This window comes from Ambystoma mexicanum, chromosome 3q (genome assembly GCF_040938575.1).
Source record: "Ambystoma mexicanum isolate Mex_15411 chromosome 3q, UKY_AmexF1_1, whole genome shotgun sequence".
Classification (NCBI taxonomy): Eukaryota; Metazoa; Chordata; class Amphibia; order Caudata; family Ambystomatidae; genus Ambystoma; species Ambystoma mexicanum.
This window is the reverse complement of record NC_090926.1, coordinates 1,144,097,931-1,144,121,955: the sequence shown is the minus strand read 5'-3', so window position 1 is coordinate 1,144,121,955 and position 24,025 is coordinate 1,144,097,931. Positions and strand designations below refer to the sequence as shown.

Genomic DNA, 24,025 nt, shown 5'->3' with positions numbered 1-24,025 from the left:
TTCTTTCATTTGGGATTCCAATTTGGTGGTCCCTTTTGATAGTTTCCTTACGTATTGATGTACTAGCCCAACATCAACTATTACTTCATCAATTTTGGTGCTTAGTTTTGTTTTAAGTTCCGCAATTGCCTTCAGGATCTGATTATGCGCTTCCCCTTCATTGTTGCACAATGTAGCCATCTTGTCTTTAGGCCTTTGTGGTGGGGGTACTGTGTAGTGTGAAGTGTTTTCTGGCATTCCTTCCCTTTGGCCATCTTGGGAGGCATCTAGCTTTTTAGTGCGCAGTGAGATTGACTTCTCTGGATGGTACAACTTTTGTGTTGTCCCCACTCCTAGTACTGCACTTCTAACTCACATGGTTTCATGCTGGCCCCTGCAGGCTTCGACTCGAGATGACTCTTCACTGGTTCCCAGGGGGCAAATCTGCCCTACAAGAGGGCCGTGGGATGCACTGGCCTGACCGCCCCTCACTCAGTCTCCACTTGTCCACCAGCCAGGATTATTCGTTCAAAGATCCCTCCACGTTACGTTGTGCCCAGATGTATGGACTCCTGCGCAGTTATGCAGCTCCCCTTTAGTGGCAGCCCCAGCTTAGGCAATCGTACAACAAACTTTCAGTGTCTGGGCAGTGACGGCCCTGTGTTCACTTTGTTGTCATTGTTTACACTGTGCCTACAATGTCCCTGGTGTTGTCCAGGTCACACCGTCGATTCCTTGGGTCATCTAAATGCATGGGTTCGCAAACCCGCGGCAGGGGGAGGTTTGAGTTAGTATGCCCAACACCTCCTCTGCTTCATAGGGGCCTTCTCCACCTCTTTAGGCACCTGCAAATGTGGCAGAAGTAATGCTGGTCACGGGCAGTGAGAATTGGATCCCTCCCTCAGCTCTGTTACAGCAGGCGCGCTTCTCGTAGTTATGTTTGGGTAAATAGTGTAATTCTTGTGTCCCACATCGCTGGCCGTTGCTTTCGTGCATTCTCCTCTTCACACACAGTTCTCGTGGCCTCGGCTAGTGGGGGTCCAATACACCTCTATGCAGCACAGAGAGGAGGCGGATTGAAGTCAGGCAGGAAGGATTCATTTATGCTCCCCTCGCTTGCACAAGCAATTATATTTATTCCTCCCTCACAAGCTCCAGTACTCTTTTAGACCACACTGTATATCTTTCTGCTCCCAGACTGCCAGAGCCGCCGCGGGCCAATCGGTCCTCGCAAGGCAGGTCGCAGGCTCACCTTCTCACAGCATGTAGTCATGTTCCAGCTACTGCCTCGCGGCCAAGCCCACTATTGTTGTTGCGTGGCTGTCATGTGATTGTGGGCACCTACTCCTCAGGATCTTGACCCGGCAAGGGAGTAGTTCGCTCCGTCTCCGTTCCTTACTTAGTGCACAGCGGACTTTGTTGCTGCGATCCGCTCTCCTCTTCCGATCGCCATCTTATTTCCTTTGTATAGCAGGACGTATGCGTTTTCGGAAGATGTGTGCTCGGCAAACCAGCCTTTTGAAACGTCCTGCAGACCGGGAAACGTTCAGTGCCCTACTCCGAGACTTATTATTATGTATACTATATGTATTCTCGCCTTCTTTGACGGAGATTGCAGGATCAGGGAGGAGCTCCTCTTGAAGCAGCCTCACATCATGGCTGCTGGCAACGCCCCCAGCCACACCTTAGCTATGTGTTCTGGGAGAACTGTGTCTGTTTGGAAAAAAAGGTATTTGTGCTTCTTGGAATGGCTCCCTTTAAAGACAATCCCTCTCATTCGACCACAACGTGAAAAAGACAACCTGTAGCAGTGTGTAACCATGATATATGGTGAACGGAGGATAGCACAGGGGCAATGAGCTGGTCTTGGAATCAAGACCACGCAGAGCGACAGAGGTTCAAATCCCAGATCTGTGCTTAGAAACCAAACTCAGGTACGGTATTAGGTGCGTTATAAAAAAACAATTAAGTAAACAAAATTAGACAGGAAAGGGCATTATATCAGTGGTTAACAAACACTCCTACCTCATTGTCCTTGATGTCCACAATCAAGCACCTTAACATTTCCATCTGTTAATGTTGTTGCATATCCCGCTGCAGCAAGATATACTTAAGCGCTAGACACCCGTTCAAAGGGCTGGAACAGGTGTAAACGGCATGGAGCCCGAGTTAAAGACCCGAGCAAAGTAGGGGCATTTAACAAGGGCCCTGGGAGGTTGTCACCCCTTCCATCCCTTGAAATGGGTACTTGACGCTATTAGCACCAGTTCCACAGGCTGGAACAGGGTTAATTTAAAGTATTTTCTTTTCGGGAACGGGTCGCCTTGCGGTTGTTAAGTTCGTGCCCAGCGCTGCGGCGGCTGGGGATCAGAACGTTGAAGGCCTCAGAAGTAGGCCGCAGTGGCACACCACACGTTGCTGGGTTGACTGCCTCTCGTTCGCGGGGGTGGGGCTTTTATTTGAACGCCCTGCGTCACCGTGTAGCGTGTATTCCTCCTTTATTTTAACTTAAATCAAAATCAGACAAAACATGTCATACATATCTGCAAAACTACAAAACTACAAACCAGGTGCCTCCCCTTCTACAAGTCCTCGTGGGGCTGGCTACGACACATAGTCTTTGAGCCGAGCTGGCGGCTTGGTGGCACTTCTTAAACCATATCCCCCGCCCCTGGAATTGGGCCCCACTGACTCTTGGGGGTCTCGCCTTCCGTGTCCGGCTCACCCATTTCTGCTTCATTCCACTGCTCCCACGTTCCGTCATTCACTTCATCTTCTCCAAACTGGTGCGCAGGTTCCCTCTTGTCCGGCAGGGGGTCTTCGTCTTCTCGGGGACATACCCCGTCAGTCCATAGGATTCTCTGCACAGCTTTAAACCATGACGTATTTCGGGTCACCCGTCGGTGTCCTCTTTGAGCAGTTATCATGGTTCCTTGTCTTTCACTGACAGTCCATGGGGTACACTCATAGCGAGAGTCCAACTTGGATTTTGTCGGGTTTCGCAGCATGACTACCTGGTCGCCCACTTGGTGGTTGGATGGTTTTGACCTCCTCTTTGCACTCATGTGTGCATTGGCTCCTACCCTCTTTCTTTCGATTCACTCATTGTCAAATCTGTCTGGGCTTCGGCTGGGGTGGTGAGGTATGGACGACTTTATGACTGTGCCAAACATCAGGTCAGCTGGCGGGATGCCATTCGTGCTGTGAGGCGTGACCTTATAGTTTCACAGAAACCGATATAGGTCAACTTTCCACGGACTGGCGTTTGCTCGTGATAACCACAGCACTTTGTTGAGTGTCCTCATAAACCGTTCCACATCCCCATTCGCCTGGGGCCACCTTGGCATGATGTGATGGTAACGTATGTTTAGTTCTAGCAGGTATTGTTTGAACTCCTCCCCTTGGAATGGTGGGCCATTATCACTCTTGATTCTTGTGGGCAGTCCATGCATTGCAAACATCTTCTCAATAGCAGGAATGACCACCTCCGCTGCCGTGGAGTCAACAATCTCGACTTCAGGATATCGGGAGTGGTCGTCAATGGCCACTAGGAGGTACAGGCCTTCTCGCAGTTTTCAAAAATCGATGCTTATTGCGTACCATCTGTCAAGTCCTCGTTCTGCTGACTGGATTGGTTTTGGGTCAGGTGGAGCTCCGGTTATCTGGCATGGTAGACAGGTGTTAATTAGTCTCTCGACCTTCTCATCTATCTGCGGAAACCACACTCAATGCCGGATTCGAGCTTTTGTCCGGGCCATCCCTTGGTGGCCTTCGTGGGCTAACACCACTATTCTGTCCTGAAGGCTCGGCGGGATGATGATACGATTTCCCCTGAGTAATAACCCCTGTTCCGTGATTGATAGGTCCTGACGTATGGTGAACATCCCCGTGAGAAACGTCTTTGCTTCCATTGTCCTGTTGTGGGTGTTCTTCATGAAGGACATCCAATCGCCTGAGATAATAGTGTCCTTTACCAGGTCACAACACGGGTCTTTGTGTGTTTCATCTGCAATGTCATCTATGCTGACGGCCTTTGGTCTCATGGCACGCACCACCTGGCAGATGTGTTCCTCTGTCTCTTCGGCTACTTGAACTTCCTGTGGAGTCGCCGCTCGAGGGTATCTTGAGAGGAAGTCTGCTGGGTTTCCACTTCCCGGCTGATAGGCCAACTCAAAATTGTATTGCTGGAGATGTAACAGCCATTTGGCTATTCTGGCCGGCGGGTGGGAGGATGCGCCCATGAAAATTGGCAGCAGCAGTTTGTGGTCTGTATATGTTGTGAACCTTCTGCCATACAGATAGAGGTGGAAATGATGACACCCCCAAAGTACGGCAATTGCCTCCTTCTCAATGTGGGAGTATCGCTGCTCCGTCATTGTGAGAGCTCTGGACGCGTATGCAATTGGCCTTTTCTCACCCTCTTTGGTCACCTGCATGAGGATGGCCCCTAGGCCTACGGGGCTGGCATCCACATATAGTTCAGTTGGGAGCGCAGTGTCATAGTACGCCATTTTCGTGTCTGCCGACAGTGACTCTTTGATGTTTTTAAAAGCTTCCTGACACACTTGCCCCCATTCCCACTTTGTGTTGAGCTTGGTAAGTTCTCGAAGGGGTTCCGAGAGTGTGGACAAATTCCGGATGAATCTCCCACAGTATGTGGCCATCCCCAAGAAACTGCGCACCTCAGTGGGTGTAGTGGGTGGACTCGCAGCCTGGATGTCTGCAACTTTCTGGGGTTCCGGTGAGATGCCGGTGTTGCTGAACTTGTAGCCAAAGAACGATATTTCTGTTTGAAAGAATTCACATTTTTCTTTGTGAATGGTTAGTCCACCTCCTTCTAGTCTGCCAAGGAGCATCTGTAGCCTCCTCATGTGTTCTTCTCTGTCCTGAGCATGGATCCGGATGTCGTCACTCACATTTAGGACATCTGGTATGCCCCGGATGACCTCTTGAATTGTCTGTTGAAAAACTTCGGCAGGCGACGAGATACCGAAGCTCAGGCGCTTGTATCTTCGCAAACCCATGTGTATCGAAAAAGTGGTTATGTATCGAGATTCCCTGTGCAACTTTAGCTGGTGGTATCCTGCTTTCAAATCAACTTTGGAGAAAATCTTTGACCCTGTGAGATCAGCCACGATTTCGTCCAGGGTAGGTGTGATGTGGCGCTCCCGCTTGATGCCAGCGTTCAGGAGACGCATGTCTATACAGATCCGGCCCTTGCCAGGCTGTTTGGGTTTTTTTGTGACTACCATCGGGGAAACCCATGGTGTAGGTCCCGTTACTTTTTCTATTATGCCGGCTTCCTCCAACTCTTTGAGCTCTTTTTCCACTTAATCGCGCATGTCTCGTCAATGTGGAGTCTGATTGCCTTTCCTTTTAAGCATCCTATTCCTTTTTGCAGGTTGGAATATTGTGCCAGGATCTTCTCGACTTCTTGTGCCTCCTTTACTTGACAGATGAACCTTACTAGCCTCAGATCTTCAGCTACATCACCACTAAGGAGGCATTCGATGCCCGCATTTACCACATAGATTTTTGACAGTAACATGTTTTCACCATGGCTGAGAGTAGGGCGGAATCTGCCAACCACCGGTAGAGGTTTCCTGCAACCATATGCAAACAACAAAGTGTCTGTGTCCTTCAGGTTCGGTTGTGGCTGCAGTATTCGAAAAGTACTTATGCGCATGACATTTACGGATGCTCCCGTGTCTATGGTCATCCATATTTGTTGGTTTTGGAGTGTGACCTGGCACGCACCTTCTGAGCCCCTTTTTCGGCGTGGCATGTCCATGATTTAGGGCTGACACCAGGTAGACCTTTCTCCCTTTCTTCCACTGTTCCTTGCCAATCTCCTGTTGGGTCCTGGTCATGTCATCCCCTTCTTCCTCGGTCGAAGAGTTTGTCGTTTCCACCCGCCGGGCACTTGCTTGCTTCTTTTTCTTGGTCCCACTCTTCTCTTGAGGATTTGGTGGTGGCGGTTGTGGGGTACCCGATGACTGGCACATCTTAGCATAGTGGTCCTTCCTGCCACATGCACTGCATGTTGTCCCTTGCGCCGGGCAGTTCCGCCGTCCATGTCGCGGTCCACCACACCATCCGCACTCCATGGGTCCCGGGATTCGTGGCTGCCATCTGGCATGTGTGTAATTTCCGCCAGTCTCATTCCTTGTCGACTGTCTATTGGTAACTTGGGCTACCATTGCTGTCGTGAGGGCAGGCTGCAGTTTTTGAAGTGTGGTGCCCATGTGAGCTGCCCTAGCGTGTGCTAGTTCTCTTTGACGACCCAATTCCAGAATGCGTGTTAGGGAGATGCCTTTTTCACTCGGTACCATCCTTCTCAGTTTCTCTGATTGGATGGCGTTGATGAGCTGTCTCTGGATTTCTTTCTCAACATCCGTGAACTCGCAAGTAATTGCCAGCTTTCTGAGTCGGGTGTGGTAGGCATCTAAGGTCTCCTCTTCTGCTGGAATGGTGGTACAGAATATAAACGTTTCGTAATCGGGATTGAGTTGGGGGAGAAAATGAGCCATCAAAGCATCCTTCGCTTGCTGGTAAATGTCCTGGCCATCATCGATGGTTATCAAGTTAAAAATCCGTAGCACTTCATCCCCCACATTTAACAACAGGTGCGATCTCATTTTTCTGGCAGTAGTTATGTCCTTAAATTCCATTGCCATTTCAAATTTTTGGATCCATAGTTGCCACCGGGGGCCAACTGATGATGGATCCGTGAATGGGTCAAATGGCTGTATCATTACAGAGGAGCCCCCTTGTGGGCGGGCTTGCGGTGTTGACACCGGCAAGTTTGCCACAAGTCTAGATGGTGTGCCAGGCCTGGGGGAGGACGTGCCGGACGCCATGGCAGGGCCCCACTTTTCCCTTGATGGGGCGTTCCTCCTCACCTTGGTAGTTAGCTGTAGGAGTCTGTGGTCCCCCTTGTGGGTGAATTCACATGCTCGTCGTAGATAGGCCTGCCGCCTTGTCCCAGGAGCTCACACTGTCCGGTTTCTGTGATCACACGTGCCTTCCGCGTGTGTGGTGCCGTGTTGAATCTGACCCCTAGATGTCAGTGGTCAATTTGGCAGTTCCTTACAGCCATGCATGGGAGCTGCATCTCTGCTCCGCAAATTGGGCATGTAGGGAGATGAAGAGGCAATAAAAAAAATATTTTTTTTTTGGGCAGGGGTTGTGGGGGGGGTTTGCATGTCCCCACCTCCGGGTGTCCAAAAATTTAATCTGCCGTTGCTATGGCAAACAAACGACAGGGCATCGTATGCATGTTCTGGGTCCCGTTTCCTTCGTCGCCAGTGTTAAGTTCGTGCCCAGCGCTGCGGCGGCTGGGGATCAGAACGTTGAAGGCCTCAGAAGTAGGCAGCAGTGGCGCAGCTCCGGAAGGAGCGAAGGAACACACGCCACACGTTGCTGGTCTGACTGCCACGGAACTGCCTCCCGTCCTGGGGGCGGGGCTTTTATTTGAACACCCTGCGTCACCGCGTAGCGGGACGCAGGGCGGGTACAACAGCGGTGTCCCATTCACGGAAAGAAAAAACTGTATCAGAAAGACCACCGTGGATTGGGAAGGTGAGGATCCATACAGAGCCCCTTTTCTGTTTCCATGACGGCCTCACGGAGTGGAAGCAGCAGCAGCACTTGCTGCCACAGCAATGAGGTAAGCGGAGAGGATGGATTGAAAAAAAGGGTACATATGGTTGGGGGAAGATGACGGGTGGGGGAACCAGCCATCAGGTGGCTTAGAATTCAGCCTGGATTGGCCGTTTCAGCACGTGTTCCTAGCCTCCTAATTGGCTGACTCCACCCAGCATGGTGATAATGATCAATCAGGTGGCTAGGAATGCGGGCTTGACCGCCATCTTCCCCCACCACTCCCCGTCCCGTTTTTTAAATTTTAAGTGCCCCAACCTACATTTCTGCGGCTGCGGTGGCACTCGCCGCCGCAGCCGCACATTCCACTCTGTGCAGAACGGCCGCCATGGAAAGGGAAGAGGGACTCAATATGGAGCGCTGCATTCCCTTTCAATGGCGGCCATGCTGCTAAAGGATTTTCCTTCGTACAACCGGAAGGAAAATCCTTTTTTTTTAGCATCCCGACTTGCTGCTTTGGTAACCCGGGGAGCTAATGGCCTTAACACCTGATCCGGCGCCACAAAGAAATGGATGTGGAGTCTTTTCAAGGGGGTAATATTGTTAATTCTTGCTAATGAAACGTGGCCACTGTGGAAATGCAGGAAAAGCTGCTGGCAGATAAAAGGTGTGCAATCCCATCAGATGAATCAGATTCTGGTCGATAGCAGAGGTTAATGCTTATATTCATAGTCATTTCATTGGCTAATACACACTTCAATGTACTAATGCTTGATAATCGAAACAATCTCTCAAAGGTTAAGTGTGACTCTTCCAAGTTACAGAGGTGATTCCTGTCACAGTGCTGGGACAGAGGGCTAAAGGTTGACTGGGGCTGACCTGTTGTTTTCTGTGGGCTTGTAGGTAGCTCTGGAGACTCATGGGCATGTGGGGGCTGACATGGCTGCCCTTTGCTCGGAGGCTGCGCTGCAGGCCATCCGCAAGAAGATGAACGTCATCGACCTGGAGGACGACACCATTGACGCTGACATCCTGAACTCTATGGCAGTAGCCATGGATGACTTCCAGGTACCATGGTGGGAATACCTCCAGATCTGTTCCACTCCTCTGTCCTGCTGGTTTGGATTGACAATGACCTTTCCATGTTTTCTTCCCATGTTTGGTCAGGATTGTCCACCTATAACATATAGTCCTGAAGATTGCCATGGACACACACACAACACAAACTGGTCTCCCTTGTGAGTCGTATAACGTTCTGGATTCTGTCCAGCTTCTCCCACCACCAAAGTGAACGCTTTGAACACATTCAGTTGCCACCACAGTATGTCATGGTAACCTCCTTGCCCCACTTGCCACCCTGTTACCTCATGTTAGATTCCATACTCTATCATACTATATATACCATGCTGGTCCTTCCCTCACTGCCACAGTATCTCCTGCTAGATTCCCCCCATCACTACTACCAGAGTATCTCATGCAGCATTTCCTTTATTTGCTATCACCAAAGTATATCTCATTGGATTCCCTCAATGTCAACCACCACAGAACCTCATGATAGTTTCCTCCGTGTCCAATGTTGCACCCTGTTACTCAGCTCTACTGTATGCCACATTCATTCATTTCCTCACCCACCACTGCAGTGTTCACCTTTGATTACCATAGCGTCCCACATCAAATTCTTTCCTCCCCAACCACAGTGGTTGACATTAACATGGGTCTTATGGAGAGACAGCCTTTGTTAAATGTGAGTTTCATATCCATATCATGTACTTTTCATGATCTATTTGTGAATATTGCCTCTTATGTCTATTCCCTATGTATTTTATAATCCACTTCCTATTTTTCCTTCCTTCACTCCATCTCTTTAAATGTTTATTTTCTTCCCAGTTTCTGTCTTCAGCCCATTGCCTGCTAACTTCCTCCTTTGCTGCGTTCCATTATTATCTGTCCTCCTATCCTATACCTCCCCTTTTCTCACTTTCCTTCTCTGTCTCGCTATTCCTTTGCATGCCTGACTACTTTCTGTCCTTCTTTCCATTTTTGCGGCTCTCCCTTTCACTCTATCGCTTTGTCTCACTATCCGTTCTCCTCTCTGTCCCCTATCTGTCTTAAGCCCAAATCTCTCCCACTCCTTCCCTACCTGTCCCTTTATCTTACCTCCTCTTCCTCTCTTTCCCTCCCCCTGACCATGTCTAACTCCCTTCCACAACTGTCCCACTATCCATGGCACTGCCTTCCTTTCTCTCGCTCTCTGTCTCCCTCTCTCTCTTTCTTGATCTCTTTCCCCCTCGATCACTCCTGCTCCCCCACCTCTCTTTCTTCACCTCAAGGCCGATGACTATCTCTACCACCAGCTGTTGTACTCACTCTTCCCTGGTCTGACCATTTCTAGCTTTTTGTCTTCCTATTCCTTCATTTCATCTGTCTTGCTATCCCTTTTCCTGTCTTCTGCTTTCTCTTTTCACTGCCAGTTGTGCTCTTTCTGTCCCTGTTTTTCATTCTGTCCCGTTCTTTGCCTGTTCCTATTCCTTCTAGACGGTGCCCCTTTCAAGCGTCACTTTCTGCCACTCTCGCCCTTCCTTTGACTGCGTCTTCCTACCGTCCTTTCTCTTCCCCTCCCTCTCATCCCATTATGTCTTTCTCTATCCCTTCCTCTGACTTCCTCTCTCCCGTTGCAGTCCCTTCGCGTCTGTAAATCTTTTCTCCGCATTATTTGTCCCCCTCTCTCTTTCGTGTCAGCCTACCTCTCGTTGTCTGTTTGTACCTCTCTCCCTCCCATCTTGTCATTTCACCATTAGCCTGTTTTCCTCTGCTTGTCTCCTTCCTTCTCCTGTCTATATACCCTCCAACTTCCCCTACCTGACCTTTTATCCCTTTCCCTACCTTCCTCTCCCACCATCCCTTTTCTGCTCTGTTCCCCGTTTCTCCTCTCCTCTATCGCACTATCAATTTCCTTTTCTGTTTTTCTCTCTTCTTTATCTGTCTGCCCGTCTCTTTGTTCCACTGATTGTGCCTCTTTCCCTTTCCTTGCCTTTTTCTCCCCATTCCCAAATCTGCCACTTCCAACTTCGCCTGCTTGCCCCCTACTTTGTCTTAACCTTTTTCCCTTATTCTGCTTACACCTCTCATCTTCCTCTGTTTGCATCTCTCTCCCTTCCCCTTTCGACCACTTCCTCTCTGTCTCTCCTCCCCCATTTAGTCTCGCTCTCTATCCTTCCACTCCATGGGCCTCACTACGAGGTTTGCGGTAACCCGCTGCAGCGGTTTGACCCCAACCCCGTAACACCGTTTCCACCGCATGACATCCCGGTGCTACTGGGATATCATAGGCGGCGATAGAACGGTTATTTCGCATTCCCATGGAGCCCCATTAGTAACCGTGCTGGTGTTACAGGGAAAAAGCATGCCGGTAGGGGCCTGAGGTGCCGGCAGGTCAGGTCTGTCGGGAGTTCTGTGCCCCTGCCAGCAAACTTGTTGTTTGGCGGTCCAGAAAGGGTGCCGGCATTTTGCTACCAGGACCTGTATTTCCAGACCACCAAACTTGTAATGAGGCCCTATTACTTGGTCTTTTTGTCCCCGTCTCCCTTTTGTTCCTCTCAGTCACTATCATGGGTTGTTCCTCCATTCCTCCTGCCTACGTCTCTTACCATTACCTTCTTTGCATCTATCCTCCTTCCTGTTTACCGCCTCATGTTGTTCCTCTGAACCCTTCCCTTTCTAATTCTTTCTCCCTTATCCTGTTGCACTCTGCATTCCGCTATCTGTCCATCACCCCTTTGCTACGTATCCCCTTCTCTTCCTTTTTATGTCTGTGCCTCTTCCCTTTTTCTGTTCCTTTTGCCTTTCCCCTTTCATCTGTTTAGACTTCTCCCCTCATTATCCTTGTCTTGCCTAGTAGACACTGTTACCCTCTATTCATTGACCTATCTTGCCACTCTTGCTCACATTACATTGTCTCTTCTCACCTATAGTGGGCTCTGAGTCAGAGTAACCCATCAGCACTGAGGGAGACACTGGTGGAGGTGCCTCTCGTTACATGGGAGGACATTGGAGGGCTGGAAGAAGTTAAAAGGGAGTTGCAGGAGCTGGTGCAGGTCAGTGTGTGCCCCTGTGTGCGTCCTTTTTCAGTGTGGGTGTCCTTCCAAGAAACAAGTGATTAAAAATCCACTCCCCATGAGGAACCCTTCTACATTCATAAAGTATGACTGAGTGGAAAGGTTACGAATATGTTTACGTGTAACACTAGTTCTGCACCAGATTCATATGCTCACAGAACATCCGTATTCTTGGTATCTTTATTCTTCCTGAGTTCTATGGAATGTTTGTTATTTGTATTTGGGGTTTTATATTGCACAAATCTACCTTTGTAACAACTGTGTGCTGTACATGTCAATGAGGACAGCGCATGAGATAAGGGCTTACAATAGGTGCGCGGGATATGCTTGCCACAGGGGTGGGATGTCGTCCGGGAACGCAAGGATACTGGGTGGCACCTACATAGTAGCTGATAGGTAAGGTCTTGAGCTCCTTCCAGAACTGCAAGAGTATGGACGCGCTTTAGATTTCCACTGGGATAGTGTTCCAGAAGGCAGGTGCGTAGCATGAGAAAGCCTGTTTCCGTTTTTTTTCTTCTTTGCATACAAATTTCGTTTCTAGCCTAGGGAGGGATTGAGGCCTCTACAAAGTTGCTGCTAGGTAAGGTCACGTGCGAGCGTGTGCAAGCGGTGGTTGCTGGCTTGTTTGGGCAGCCAGTGCAGCTACACTACCAACATGTGCATGTGTTGGGGGTCCTTGGTGGAGTCAGGTGTATCGCCAGAGCAATGGTGAGGAAGGTGTTTTCCACTATGTATCTAGGAGATTACTAGGGCCTGGACTGTGGTTCTGAAGTCCTCTGGCGAAAGGTAAAGTTGTATCTTCTGGTAGAGGGTTTGCTGGGACAGGTATTTTGGACCCTTTTGTTATATTATTGGAAGGTGAAAGTACTGTCTATACTATGCGTCCTCACGGATCACCGTGAGGACACATTGACGTCGCCATTCCACTTACACAACAGGGCCCTATGCAGAGCACAGCTGTCAAGGACAACACGTCCAATACCTTCCTCCATTTTCTACCAATAGCCTTTGTAAAGACCCACGGGTCGAAACACGTATTGGCTGACCACCAATGGGACTACGAGCCCACGCACTAAACAGATTGATGAATAAAATCAATTGGAATTATCACTAAACAAGGAACTGTGTGGAAAATCCATTGTGTAAAACAAACAATAGCGAGGTATCCAGGTATTTCCAGATCATACTGTCTATAGTGAACCCGATTTATTTGGCAGTCCAGGGACTGGTGAAGTGTGGAACCATCAAGTTGCATGTCCTTTAGTTACACATGGATGGATCCTACTTCGATGGTTGACCTAGCAAGATGAATGCTGTCTTTGTGGGTTTGAGATTGTCATCCAAGCTTGGATGCAGGTAAGGCAATTCCTGAGGCATTTGATGATCTGGCTACCACTGATATTTAGGTATAATTGAGTATTGACTGCGTATTGGTAGAGTGAGATATTGGTGCCATTGTGTAGCTATCTCAGCGGCTCCATTATAGATTAAAGCTAACTAGAGTTGGGAAGGCAGTGGCCTAGCCTGAGGTTTTGCCATCTGGACACCTTAGTTCCTGCCCGAGAAGTAAGATGGGAACCAGTTGAGAACTGGGCCCAAGAAGCCCTCTCTGTTTGCATGTAGGCTGCTCAGTTTGTGGTGGTCGGCCATGTTGAGCGCAGCACAGAGATCGGGGAGGACCAGGAGGCATGGGCAACCGTTGACCGTGACCTCAAGGGTTCTAGGTCATTTGGTCGAATCTAAATGGTCGACAGGACAAATGGTCGACACCAAAAGGTCGACAGGTCAAATGGTCGAATTTGTTTTTTGTTTTTTCACTTTTTTTTTTTTGGGGGGGTCCCCCCCAACTCGGTTTTTTTTGCTAAAAACCCCTTTTTTTCCCTAAACGAAAACCTAAAAAATATATATATATACATTTTTTAAAAAATCGACCATTTGACTTGTCGACCAAATTGTGTCGACCATTTGTCTGTCGACCAATTGACTAGACGCCGACCTCAAGAGCATCATCTAGGACTTTGATGGTGGGTGTTACAGTGGTACATTTTAGTATAAACCCAGATGGGTAATTGCTGAGCATGCCTTGGTGGCTATTCAGAGCATGTTTGGCAAAGGCCTCGTCAATGATTTTTCCAATTAATGAGAGGCTACTGGTTGGTCTGTAGTTTTCTAGATTCTCTGGGTCTCAGATGCATTTTATTTTTAGAAAGATAACCTATTAATCAGTCTCCACGGTGGCGAATTAAGATTGTGGAATAAAATATAGGTGTTCTAGGTTGATCTTGTGTGCGGAAATCCATTTCGTGTTTGCTGATCCAGTCCTCATGAAAGGCTAACTGTGTCTTCTTTTTAATAAGTGCCTGTAGTCGTCTTGTTGGATCTGTGCTCATCTGTTCATAGCTTCTAGCCACAGACATTCTGGGATATATTTGTCTCTGTCCATAATTACCATCACCCCTCCCTTATCAGCATTTTTAATGATTTTCTTTGTATGTTTCATGTTAAGCGCATGACAATTGGACTGCCATCTATGAGGTGTAGACTCCACGTTTTCAATGCCCCGCAGATCCTGGTTTTGAAAACAATGTATTCTGGTGTTTTTATGGGTGCTTCAAACATGGATGGCACTCTGAGGCCTGTCACATTATCTGTGCCCTCAAATGTATTTTTCTCAAAAGGCGGATGCAATCTGATTTTCCACATGAATGTATCAAATTCTTTCCTAAAGCCAAAGGGTCTGTGAGGGTTAGTCAGTACAAAGCCTAGTTCTTTTCCCTAAACTAGTATTTCTGCATCATCCAGAGTGCGCCGTGCAATATTAATTAACATTTTGCCCCACTTAGAGGGGTGTTCGTGCCTTGGTCTCCCCATTCTGATTCATCTGTCGTTCTAAAAAATGTTGACGGCATCAAAACTGACATTGGGCTGCCTGTTCCCTCACTGATGCTGTTGTCCGGGTCTGCTGTCTCCCTGATATTAGGCACTTGCTGCCTTTCACCTCCGCTTGTAGAACTATAAGTGATATCCCTACATTTTACCTTCCAGGAATTTGTAGAGGTATTGTAACATCTCTGATGCTCTTCTGGGGAGAGGGATCCACCGGATATGGAGATGCTAGCTCATTTTTATGATTACTGATGTCTGTCTTCCGTTTTTTTCACTTCTTCTGAAAGAGTGAATCCTTTAAATTCTTGTATTTCGTGGTGTATCTCTTTCAGGCGTTTTGTGCAGATGTCCAATGAAGTAGGTCTTTTTAAATCTGCTTCCTGTTGTTCACAATCCTCAGCTAACTCATCGGCCATCACTCTACCTGTCTCTATGAATTACCATTAGTAGCCAGTCTCAGCTGCACTTATGACCCACGTGACTCCAATTCTTTGCAGTCTAAAAATACCCGTGATTGATTTTTAACTCTCAAGCTTTGTGAAAGTATTTCATTCCTTATGTATTCAGCAATGTCCTTTTCCCTGAGGGTAAGCCACTGCATCCCTCTATCTGCCTCCCTCAATGTTGCCCTCTCTGCTCTTATGCACAGTCCTATTGCTTCTGTGCGTCTGTATCTCAGGTTCTGAAGGTTGCCTTTGAGGTCGCATTCTCGTTGACTCATAGAATTAGCATGGTTTATCTTAGTTTTTTGAGGTTAGGATTGTGCCTCACTCTAACCTCCTGGTATCAGAATGTCATGTCCACCAGAATATGACTCTCCCAGTATGCTTCCCTGAGCCTACCACAGAGGAGGAGAGTGTATGCTCCAATCCCCAGACGAGAACATCTCATGCTGGTGTTTCACCATATGCTCTTTGAAGTCGGAGAAGGAAGTCATTCTGTCTCGTGCTTCTTCTCTGCCTCGAGACGGCACAGAAATGCTCTGGGGTGCAAAAGTAAGGCGTAAAATGCTAACCTCCCGCTTTTACACTTGACTTTTGCACTCCACTGCTTTTAAGGTTTTCACTATCTACAGCTGAGGTTGTACTAACGTGGAAAGCAGGACTGGTCTCAGCTGTCTTTGAGTTTCACAACTTTGCTAAAGCAATATCTTCTCAGCATTCTCAGGCCTTTAAGACTTTTTCAGCTAGAAAAGCTTCCACAGTCAGATAACAAGGGGGGTCCTGGGAGTCGCTCTGCCAGACATTAGTCCTGGTTTCGAGAGACTTACCCAGAGTCTTTAGCTCACTATCTTTCACAGAGAAGAAATATCCCAAACATATCAGTCTTTGTCCTGCCCTGTGGCAGACCAGCACCGAAATGCTAGGCAATTCTCCTCTGAACAAGAGTACCAACAGCAACCCCAGACACGTGTTTTGGTCTGGTTGAACCTCATCAGTAGGGTGTAGCTGTGCCTCTCTAAGAATAGTGATCAAGGGGTCCACGTCTGGATTCCCCTAGTAACTTAGGGTGAGACCCAAAGTTACTTACAATATGCAGATAACAAGGGGGGGTCCTGGGAGACTCTCTGCCAGACATGAGTCCTGGTTACAAAGCTAAAAAATGGTGGTGTGGAATGTTGCCCAGAGCAAGGCCAGTGGTACAGATTCATTCAAAACCTTCCACCCATCACTTTTGTGGTCACAGTTTGTCTCACTATGTGAGAGAGGGTCTGCCCAGACGCGGGTCCCTTGCTCGCTGCGCCATAGGGAACCAAGCTGCACCTCACTGAGGAGGCCCAACAAGGCCGAAACATGTCTGGGGTTGCTTGTGTTTCCGTGCAGAGGGGACCTGGCCTAGCAGTTCGGGCTGGGCTGCTACCATTGGTGGCAGTACCAGACTGATTTGCATATGGCTGGACCCCTTTTGTAATGGCGCAGATGGGCTAAAAAACAGTGTTGTGGAAGGTTGCCCAGAGCAACACCAGTGGTACAGATTAATTCACAACCTTCCATCCATCACTTCTGTGGTCACAGTTTGTCTCACTATGTGAGAGGATATGCCCAGACGTGGGTCCCTTGCTCGGTTTGCCATAGGGAACCAAGCTGCACCTCACTGAGGAGGCCCAAGAAGCCGAAACATGTCTGGGGTTGCTTGTGTTTCCGTGCAGAGGGGACCTGGCCTAACAGTTCGGGTTGGGCTGCTACCATTGGTGGCAGTACCAGACTGATTTGCATATGGCTGGACCCCTTTTGCAATGGCGCAGACGGGCTAAAAAACGGTGGTGTGGAAGGTTACCCAGAGCAACGCCAGTGGTACAGATTCATTCAAAACCTTCCACCCATCACTTTTGTGGTACAGAAAAGCTTCCAAAGGCACACAATCTTCTTCCATATGGCAGAAAATTAGATGTTCTCCAAAAGCGCTTCCAAAAAGTCATCATAACTCCTTAATAGGGTTGCCCGACATTCCTCTCACCATGAAGGAACCTGCGACCTCGGTGGTGGAAGGCATTCCTTCTTCCATTAGCAATTTAATAGCCAAAGACCCCCTCGGTGCTACGAGTTGTAGAGGAGGAGCCTTCGCGGAACATTCCATCTGCTCCACCATTCAGTATGTGGAAAGTCCCATTCAGACTTCAGCAATGGATTCTGCATCTTCTAAGGGGCAAGGCAACTTCTTCGCCTTCCCCGAGCAACTGTAGAGCATCCGGACCATATCAGACCAATCTGACCATAACAAGTTTCTCCTTGTGCAGACTTTCCATCTGACAAAATGCGTCTGAGTTTTGGAGACTGGTAAGCTTGGAGGTCCTCATGATGCTTGGTTCCATATGTCCATCCAGAAGGAGCATCATGAATATTGGTGTTTATCGTTACAACCTTTTTTTCCAATAAAGACCTTGTCAGTACACCCCGCTTGCTCCCTGTGCTCCAGTTCTCTTGTGCTTTTGATGATCTTTTCCTGCAGAACAAAAAAGGGAGAATAGGCAAATATTTCTCTTTATTGATCCTGCACTTTAGAATCCTTTGTCCCTCTTACTACAGTTACTGAATAGAAATCCGGTCTTTGCAAGGCCTCAGAACATATATTTCTTTGACCAAAAACATTACCCAAAAGCCATTGCTTCTATCAAGAGGCTAGGAAGACACATTCAATTGTCAAATCTGAATTGCCGGAGCACGACATTGGGGTCTGTATTACTTGATGGCTAGTGCTGCAGGTGAAGTTGTGAGTGCAAAGTCTGCAAAATGCTGTACTCACAATGTGAGCTGTTAAGGGCACGTATGAACAGTTCTGTTAACATGAAGATCCTCGTCATCAAAAGAAGATCACAGAGCTATTTCCTGGGGTGAGCCTCTCTTATGCCTCTTCCTCTCCCGTTTTCTCTCTGCAGTATCCTGTTGAACACCCAGACAAGTTCCTGAAATTTGGAATGACCCCATCTCGCGGAGTTCTCTTTTATGGACCCCCAGGCTGCGGGAAGACCCTGCTGGCGAAGGCCATCGCCCACGAGTGCCAGGCCAACTTCGTTTCCATCAAGGGGCCAGAGATGCTGACAATGTGGTTTGGGGAGTCGGAGGCCAACGTCCGGGATGTCTTTGATAAGGTGAGGAGTAGTCTTCAGATGATGGTGATATGGTGGAAAGTAGGCCGGAAGTCATAGGTTAAGGGGTGGGTCTTTAGGGTTCTGCCAGTTGGGAGGGAGTAGGCGAGATAAGGTTTTTTGCTCTGCCGTGCCTTTGATGATGGAAGGGGTGGGCTTTGGGTTGATGGTGGTGAGTTGAGGATGTTGAAGTTCTTTTATAGGGAGGTGGAAAGCAAGAATTGGTGTTCTGCATGTTCCTTAGAGAGACGTTGGGTTGTCAGGTATGGGTCTTGTAATTCTGCACAGCCCATGATAAGGCCATGAAGAATTTTAGGCCTGATGGTATTGAGGTACGGGTCCCGGGGTCCTACCAAGACTTTTATAGAGAGAGTACTGGTCTTGAAGCCGGGGCATTTGGGTTTTGCATCCTGTCAGATCTATTATTAGTGAATGAAAGCATCATGAAATTCTGCCAGGCCTTTGACAATGTGAGGAGTGGGTCTTATGGTTCTGTCCGCTGTCTGATTGTTTGAGAAACTGGTTGTGGAGTTTTGCATGCCATTTTATGGAGTGAGGAGCAAGTCTTGAGTTTTTGTGGCATGGTTTTTATGGTAGTCAGGAGCAAGATGCTCGGTTCTCCCAAATGTTTTATAAATTGAGGAGTGGTCTTAAGGTTGCAAGAAGTGGGATTTAGGATTCGCCTAAGTCTGTGATAAGATAAGAAGGTCATGAGGTTTCACTAGGCCTTTGGTAGATCTGGGTGGTCAGTCAGGGCTAAAAATAGGTAGGTTTTGGGGATTTCAGTGTCCGATTTTTTAAAATTCCCTTTTAGTTTTTTATCTGAAAAATTGCAGAAAATGTCCACTAGATGGCAGCACTGACCTTGCTAAACATAAATCACTGGGACTCATTACGAGGTTTTTATTTGTACACTTGTAATGCGCCGGAGCCCGCAGGCATCAGGGCGCAAGGTAAGGAGAGACTAAGAGAGAGAGGGCAAGGAAGCCACAACAGAAGAGGGCAAGTAAAACACATTATTCAAAAAGGAGAGTTTTCAATTTCTTTCTAAAACTCAATACATTTTCATCCAAACCCAGTTGTCTGGGGAGTTTTTTCCACCTCTTTGTAGCTTGCACAGCAGCATCTCTGCCCAGGCCTCTTACTCTTTTACACCGTGGCACCAGCAAGTACAGTACGGCTCATTGCTCAACCTTGTAGTTCGCCCCGAAGAGTATGCATCTAGACCCGCGTTCAGGTACTCGGGTGCATTACCATAAAGACATGCATGAGTCAGCGTCAGCGCTTTGAACTGAACGCGTGCTTTCACAGGCAGCCAATGTAGACTCCTTCTGTGTGCTGGAATAGGCTCATGTCTAGGGACGTTCTTGATGAGCCGCACGGCATCATTTTGTAGCACCGGCAGGCGTCTCAGACTGTAGGTGCTGATTCCAACCATGAGCGCGTTACAATAATCTAATCTAGGTGCTATGAGTGCGCGCACTAGTGTAGCACTGTTAGCCTCGGAGACACATTGCTTAATTAATCTCAGAAGTCTGAGAAAATATTGGGTTTATTGAAGACATTAGTAATGTGAGCGTCCAGATTTAAAGATGATTCAAATGCGACACCGAGATTTTTAACCGTGTCCACCACCTTGATGAGATGTTGCTCAATCCTGACACCTTTATACTGACAATCCGGCTTAGCTCTGGCCTGAGGTGAGCCAAAGAGCGTAAGCTCAGTATTGCTAGCATTTAGGCATATGCTATTATTAGTCATCCAGTTCTGGATTTTGGTATATACCATGTTTATCCTTTCATAGTCTGTTGTGTGAGAGCCACTCAGCTTGAACACAAGCTGAGTGTCATCAGCATAGTTGGTAAAGTGTACTCCTAATCCTTCCAGAAGATCACAAAGAGGGCAAAAGAACACATTAAAGGAGAAGGAGACAAGCTTGCACCCTGTGGAACTCCACATCTTAGCATTCGTGAGATGAGGAAACATTTCCATAGACGATCCGAGAGACTCGGTTAGATAAGAACGAGTTACTTCAGGTGATAGCTTCGGATGAGTAAATACTAGCCCTTCTCATGTTCATCAGGAGCTTGTCATGGTCGACAATGTCAAAGGCTGCTGACAAGTCCAACAACATCAGCAGCCCCACCTTGCCCTCATCCATAATCTGAACCATCTCAGATTGGCAGTAACCCGCCGGTATGACCTGCTTGTTGCCACCAACCCCGTAACACTGAATCCAGCGCTTGACTTCCCAGTGCCACCGGAACATTATAAGTCCTGGCAGTGCGGGAAGTCAGGCGCCGTATTTTGTAACTCCCAATTCTCATAGAGTCCTATCGGACTCTATGGGTGTGAGCAGATGGAAGCACTGGCACCGTTGCTAACAGTGTTGTTGCTTCTGTGAAAAATCTGCCTACTGGTGCCGCTGCGCACGGCAGGTCACACCTGCTGGGCGCGAAGGCCCCGGCAGACAAACTTGTAAGTGTGACGGTCGGGAAACAAGGGTGCTGGTAAGCTTACCGATGTACCCTTGTTTCCAGACCACCACACTCGTAATGAGGCCACTGACTCAAGTTAAAATTAAAAGCAACACCAGCACTGCTATGTAGTGGACATTTTCTGGCATTCTCAAACTGAATATGATTTGACTAAAATAAGTCATATCATATGTTCCTCTTAATAATTTTACATTGCATGGGCAATGCAATTTCTGAAAAATAGCTATCTGGAATCGATTATTGGATTCCTAAAGCTAGAGGGTGAAATAAACCAGTTAGCGACTTGTCAGAGAAGTTCCAAATAGACTACCTGATCAAATAGCTGCTTGATTTCCAAAGATCCTTCATCAGACGCTCGTCCATTCAAGTTCTTTAGGGGAATTGAGGCATGGAAAGACCACCTCTGTTCCTCCTCATTGGAAGGTTGTCAGCATAATTTGATTGCACGGGTTAAAGAATAGGATGTTTATGTTTGTGATTTGGAATGCCTAATTCCAATCAACCTGAATATCCAGCTCTTTTTGTATGGTTCCAGGATCTATTTGACCATCCACTTCAGTTTGTATATTTACTAAGTGTTCAGTTGTAATCGTTGTGATCAGAAGATTAGTTCCCCACAAGTGTACTTTTTGTTAAAGGCGCTTGCTCTGGTCTCAGGTCTTTGTCCTGCCTGCTGCGTTGACAAACCTGCTTCTGTCCCTCGTGCACCTTCCTCTTCCCCTCTTCAACACCATGATTGGGATGGTCTTTGGGTAGTGCATGCTTTAGGGCTTACAGCAAAATGAATCCAAGTTCTTACCTTGCCCCATGTTACACCACTGGAGCCATCAAGGCATTGTTTCATTCTTTAGTATGTATGTATGTGTGTGTAGTTTTCCTGTTCCATTATAAATTCAGGCCTACAGGTCCAAAGGTTGCAAAGAGATGGCAATGAGTGCATCAGCACCACCTGTGGGTTGTACTGCTTCAAAAATAATTATGCATAACATACACACAGCAATAATACATACATGTAGGCCACTCATGCTACTTGTAACAGGTGTGAGTCTTTAGAGCAAGCACACGGTTAGTGAAGATTTGCCGTGCTCTCCACCAGGGAGCGATTCACAGTATAGCCCTTGCTTTGCTAGTGGTAATTTGTGAAGGCTAGTCTGTGTCGCTAACCATTTATGGCACCTGCAAGACGAGACAGAGGAGGACACTACCTGAGCAAACAAGTGCATCTACAACCAAACTCCATCCGAGTTCCTAGGTACGTATAAACGCACCAACCCGGTGGGCACGGCCCCCCCGCACACATTAGAATACAGTCACATGCCTGACCTCGTGGGTTGTTTTTACCGGAGCCCGACCAGCTCTCCTAAATCTTATCATGGCCAAATGCACACATGCATTATAAACCCACTCTGTAATTTCCCACATTTTGGGCTTCGGTCCCCGAGGGCGTTTCCACCACTAGTGCATTGAGTCTATAATAATGGTAAAAGGCGCTATATAAATGACAACTACTGTACAGTACACTGGAAAGGTCATCCGTGATTTGTTTCATGGAAACAATGGGTAAACACTGGTAAACCCAGCTTATATAGATTTTTTAAAACCCATGAAAAACACCACCAGAATCGGCAAACCATAAAAACAGAAAACCCTAAATATATTATGTGGATTGTGTCTTGGCGTTCTGAGCGATTGGTATTATTTTAGAAGAGGGATGAGCTTCGCCATGAAGCTCTATATGAGATTGTGTGGTAAGTGGGCTGGTTTGGGTACACCATGTAAGTTGATCAAGATGCAAGGAAGACGGTATTTTTCCAAATTGTTCGTTTACAATTGTTCGAATGAGCAATTGACCGAATTTAAAGGGTCACAATTGGCCTTTTCACAATTGACCGTATATATATATATATATATATATATATATATAGAGGTATTAGGGGGGTTTGGCGTTGGGTGGGGGGTTGTGGGGGTTTCCCCCACATATATGTTGCAATTGACCTTCACAATTCAGTCAATTGTGAAAAGGTCAATTGTAATTCGAACAGTTGTAAAACGAACAATTCGTATACAACCAGGAAGACAGGATACATTAACCATGTGTAGCAGAAAGGCAGTGACATATGCAATCATTCCAGACGTACATCTCTCATGGGTTAAACGTGAAGTGATCACATAGATCAGAACATTAGTATCTGCAGCATTGACATGTCTTCATCCTGGGATATTCATTTATAGTCACTAACATTGATTATGCCTGGATCCGTTTTTAACACCGGAGAGTAAACACTCACTAATATGTTCTTAAATAGCCATAAAATATATAAGAATAAACAAATACCTATCCGGCATATTATCTTTTGTTTCGGTCATATTCATCTGTGCAGAAGAGAAGTAATGAGCTCAAAGTGCATTTCTACATGTCTGCCCATAGAGAAACATAGACAAAGAAAGAGGACAGCCTCTGACAGCCGAAAAAGATTTCCCGGCGGGAGTGCCCGTGCAGCTCCCCCCCAACACAGTGTAGCTGCCATTGCAGTGCCTGATGGGAGCTGACCATCTCTCTACCTTAAATAGCAGCGTTGCTCGCACCTCTTTTTTTCTCTTTGAAAATGTGTTTTCCAAACAATATCAACAATATATCATGTAACGTTGAAATAAGCAGGCGCAAGCTCCCACAAGATTGAGGGAACTGTTATAAAACATAATTCTCATGAGTTCGCGCCACTAGGTTTTCATCATTGTTCCTGGTACAAGCCTATAGCAGCATCTCAGTGTTTTTTCCAGTGATTTTGCCTCCAGGAGGTTTGCCTCCAAGTGGTTTGCCTGCAGGTGGTTTACTTCCTGGTGATTTTGCCTCCAGGTGCTTTGCCTCCAGGTGATTTTGCCTCGAGGTGATTTTGCCTCCAGGTGGTTTGCCTACAGATGATTTTGCCTCCAGGTGCTTTGCCTGCAGGTGGTTTACTTCCCAGTGATTTTGCTTCCATGTTGTTTACTTCCAGGTGATTTTGTTTCCAGGTGGTTTGCCTGCAGGTGGTTTTGACTCTCCATGGGATGCTTTGCTTCTACAGTGGTTCAGTCAATTCCTTTATGCAATCCCTCCTCTTTCTCTCTCCTGACGTCAACTCTATCCCTTCAGTCGACCAACTGAATGTGGTGCTCAGATTTTCTCCATATGTCCACAAAGCTACTCCATGTTCATCCCCCTGGCAGTGGTTGTTATATCTCAGAAGGGAAGGGGACATGTCCAGTGCTTCATCTCCCCTGCCATTCCCCAGCCTCTTTCCTCAGCCACATGGAAACGCATGACGTGATATTTGGGTTTCTTGACTTTTCTCAGGAAAGCGTGACCCTAATAAGAAAGC

General features: G+C 47.4%; 1 protein-coding gene across 1 annotated transcript in view; it reads left to right on the top strand.

Moving 5' to 3' along the window:
- Positions 1–24,025, top strand: part of LOC138447688 (transitional endoplasmic reticulum ATPase-like) — a 297,423-nt gene that overhangs the window by 256,957 nt on the left and 16,441 nt on the right. Inside the window, exons 11-13 of the mRNA XM_069603959.1 lie at positions 8,485–8,649; positions 11,553–11,675; positions 17,959–18,171. Of these exons, the coding sequence (XP_069460060.1) occupies positions 8,485–8,649; positions 11,553–11,675; positions 17,959–18,171 (501 nt within the window). The remainder of the gene's footprint in view (positions 1–8,484; positions 8,650–11,552; positions 11,676–17,958; positions 18,172–24,025) is intronic.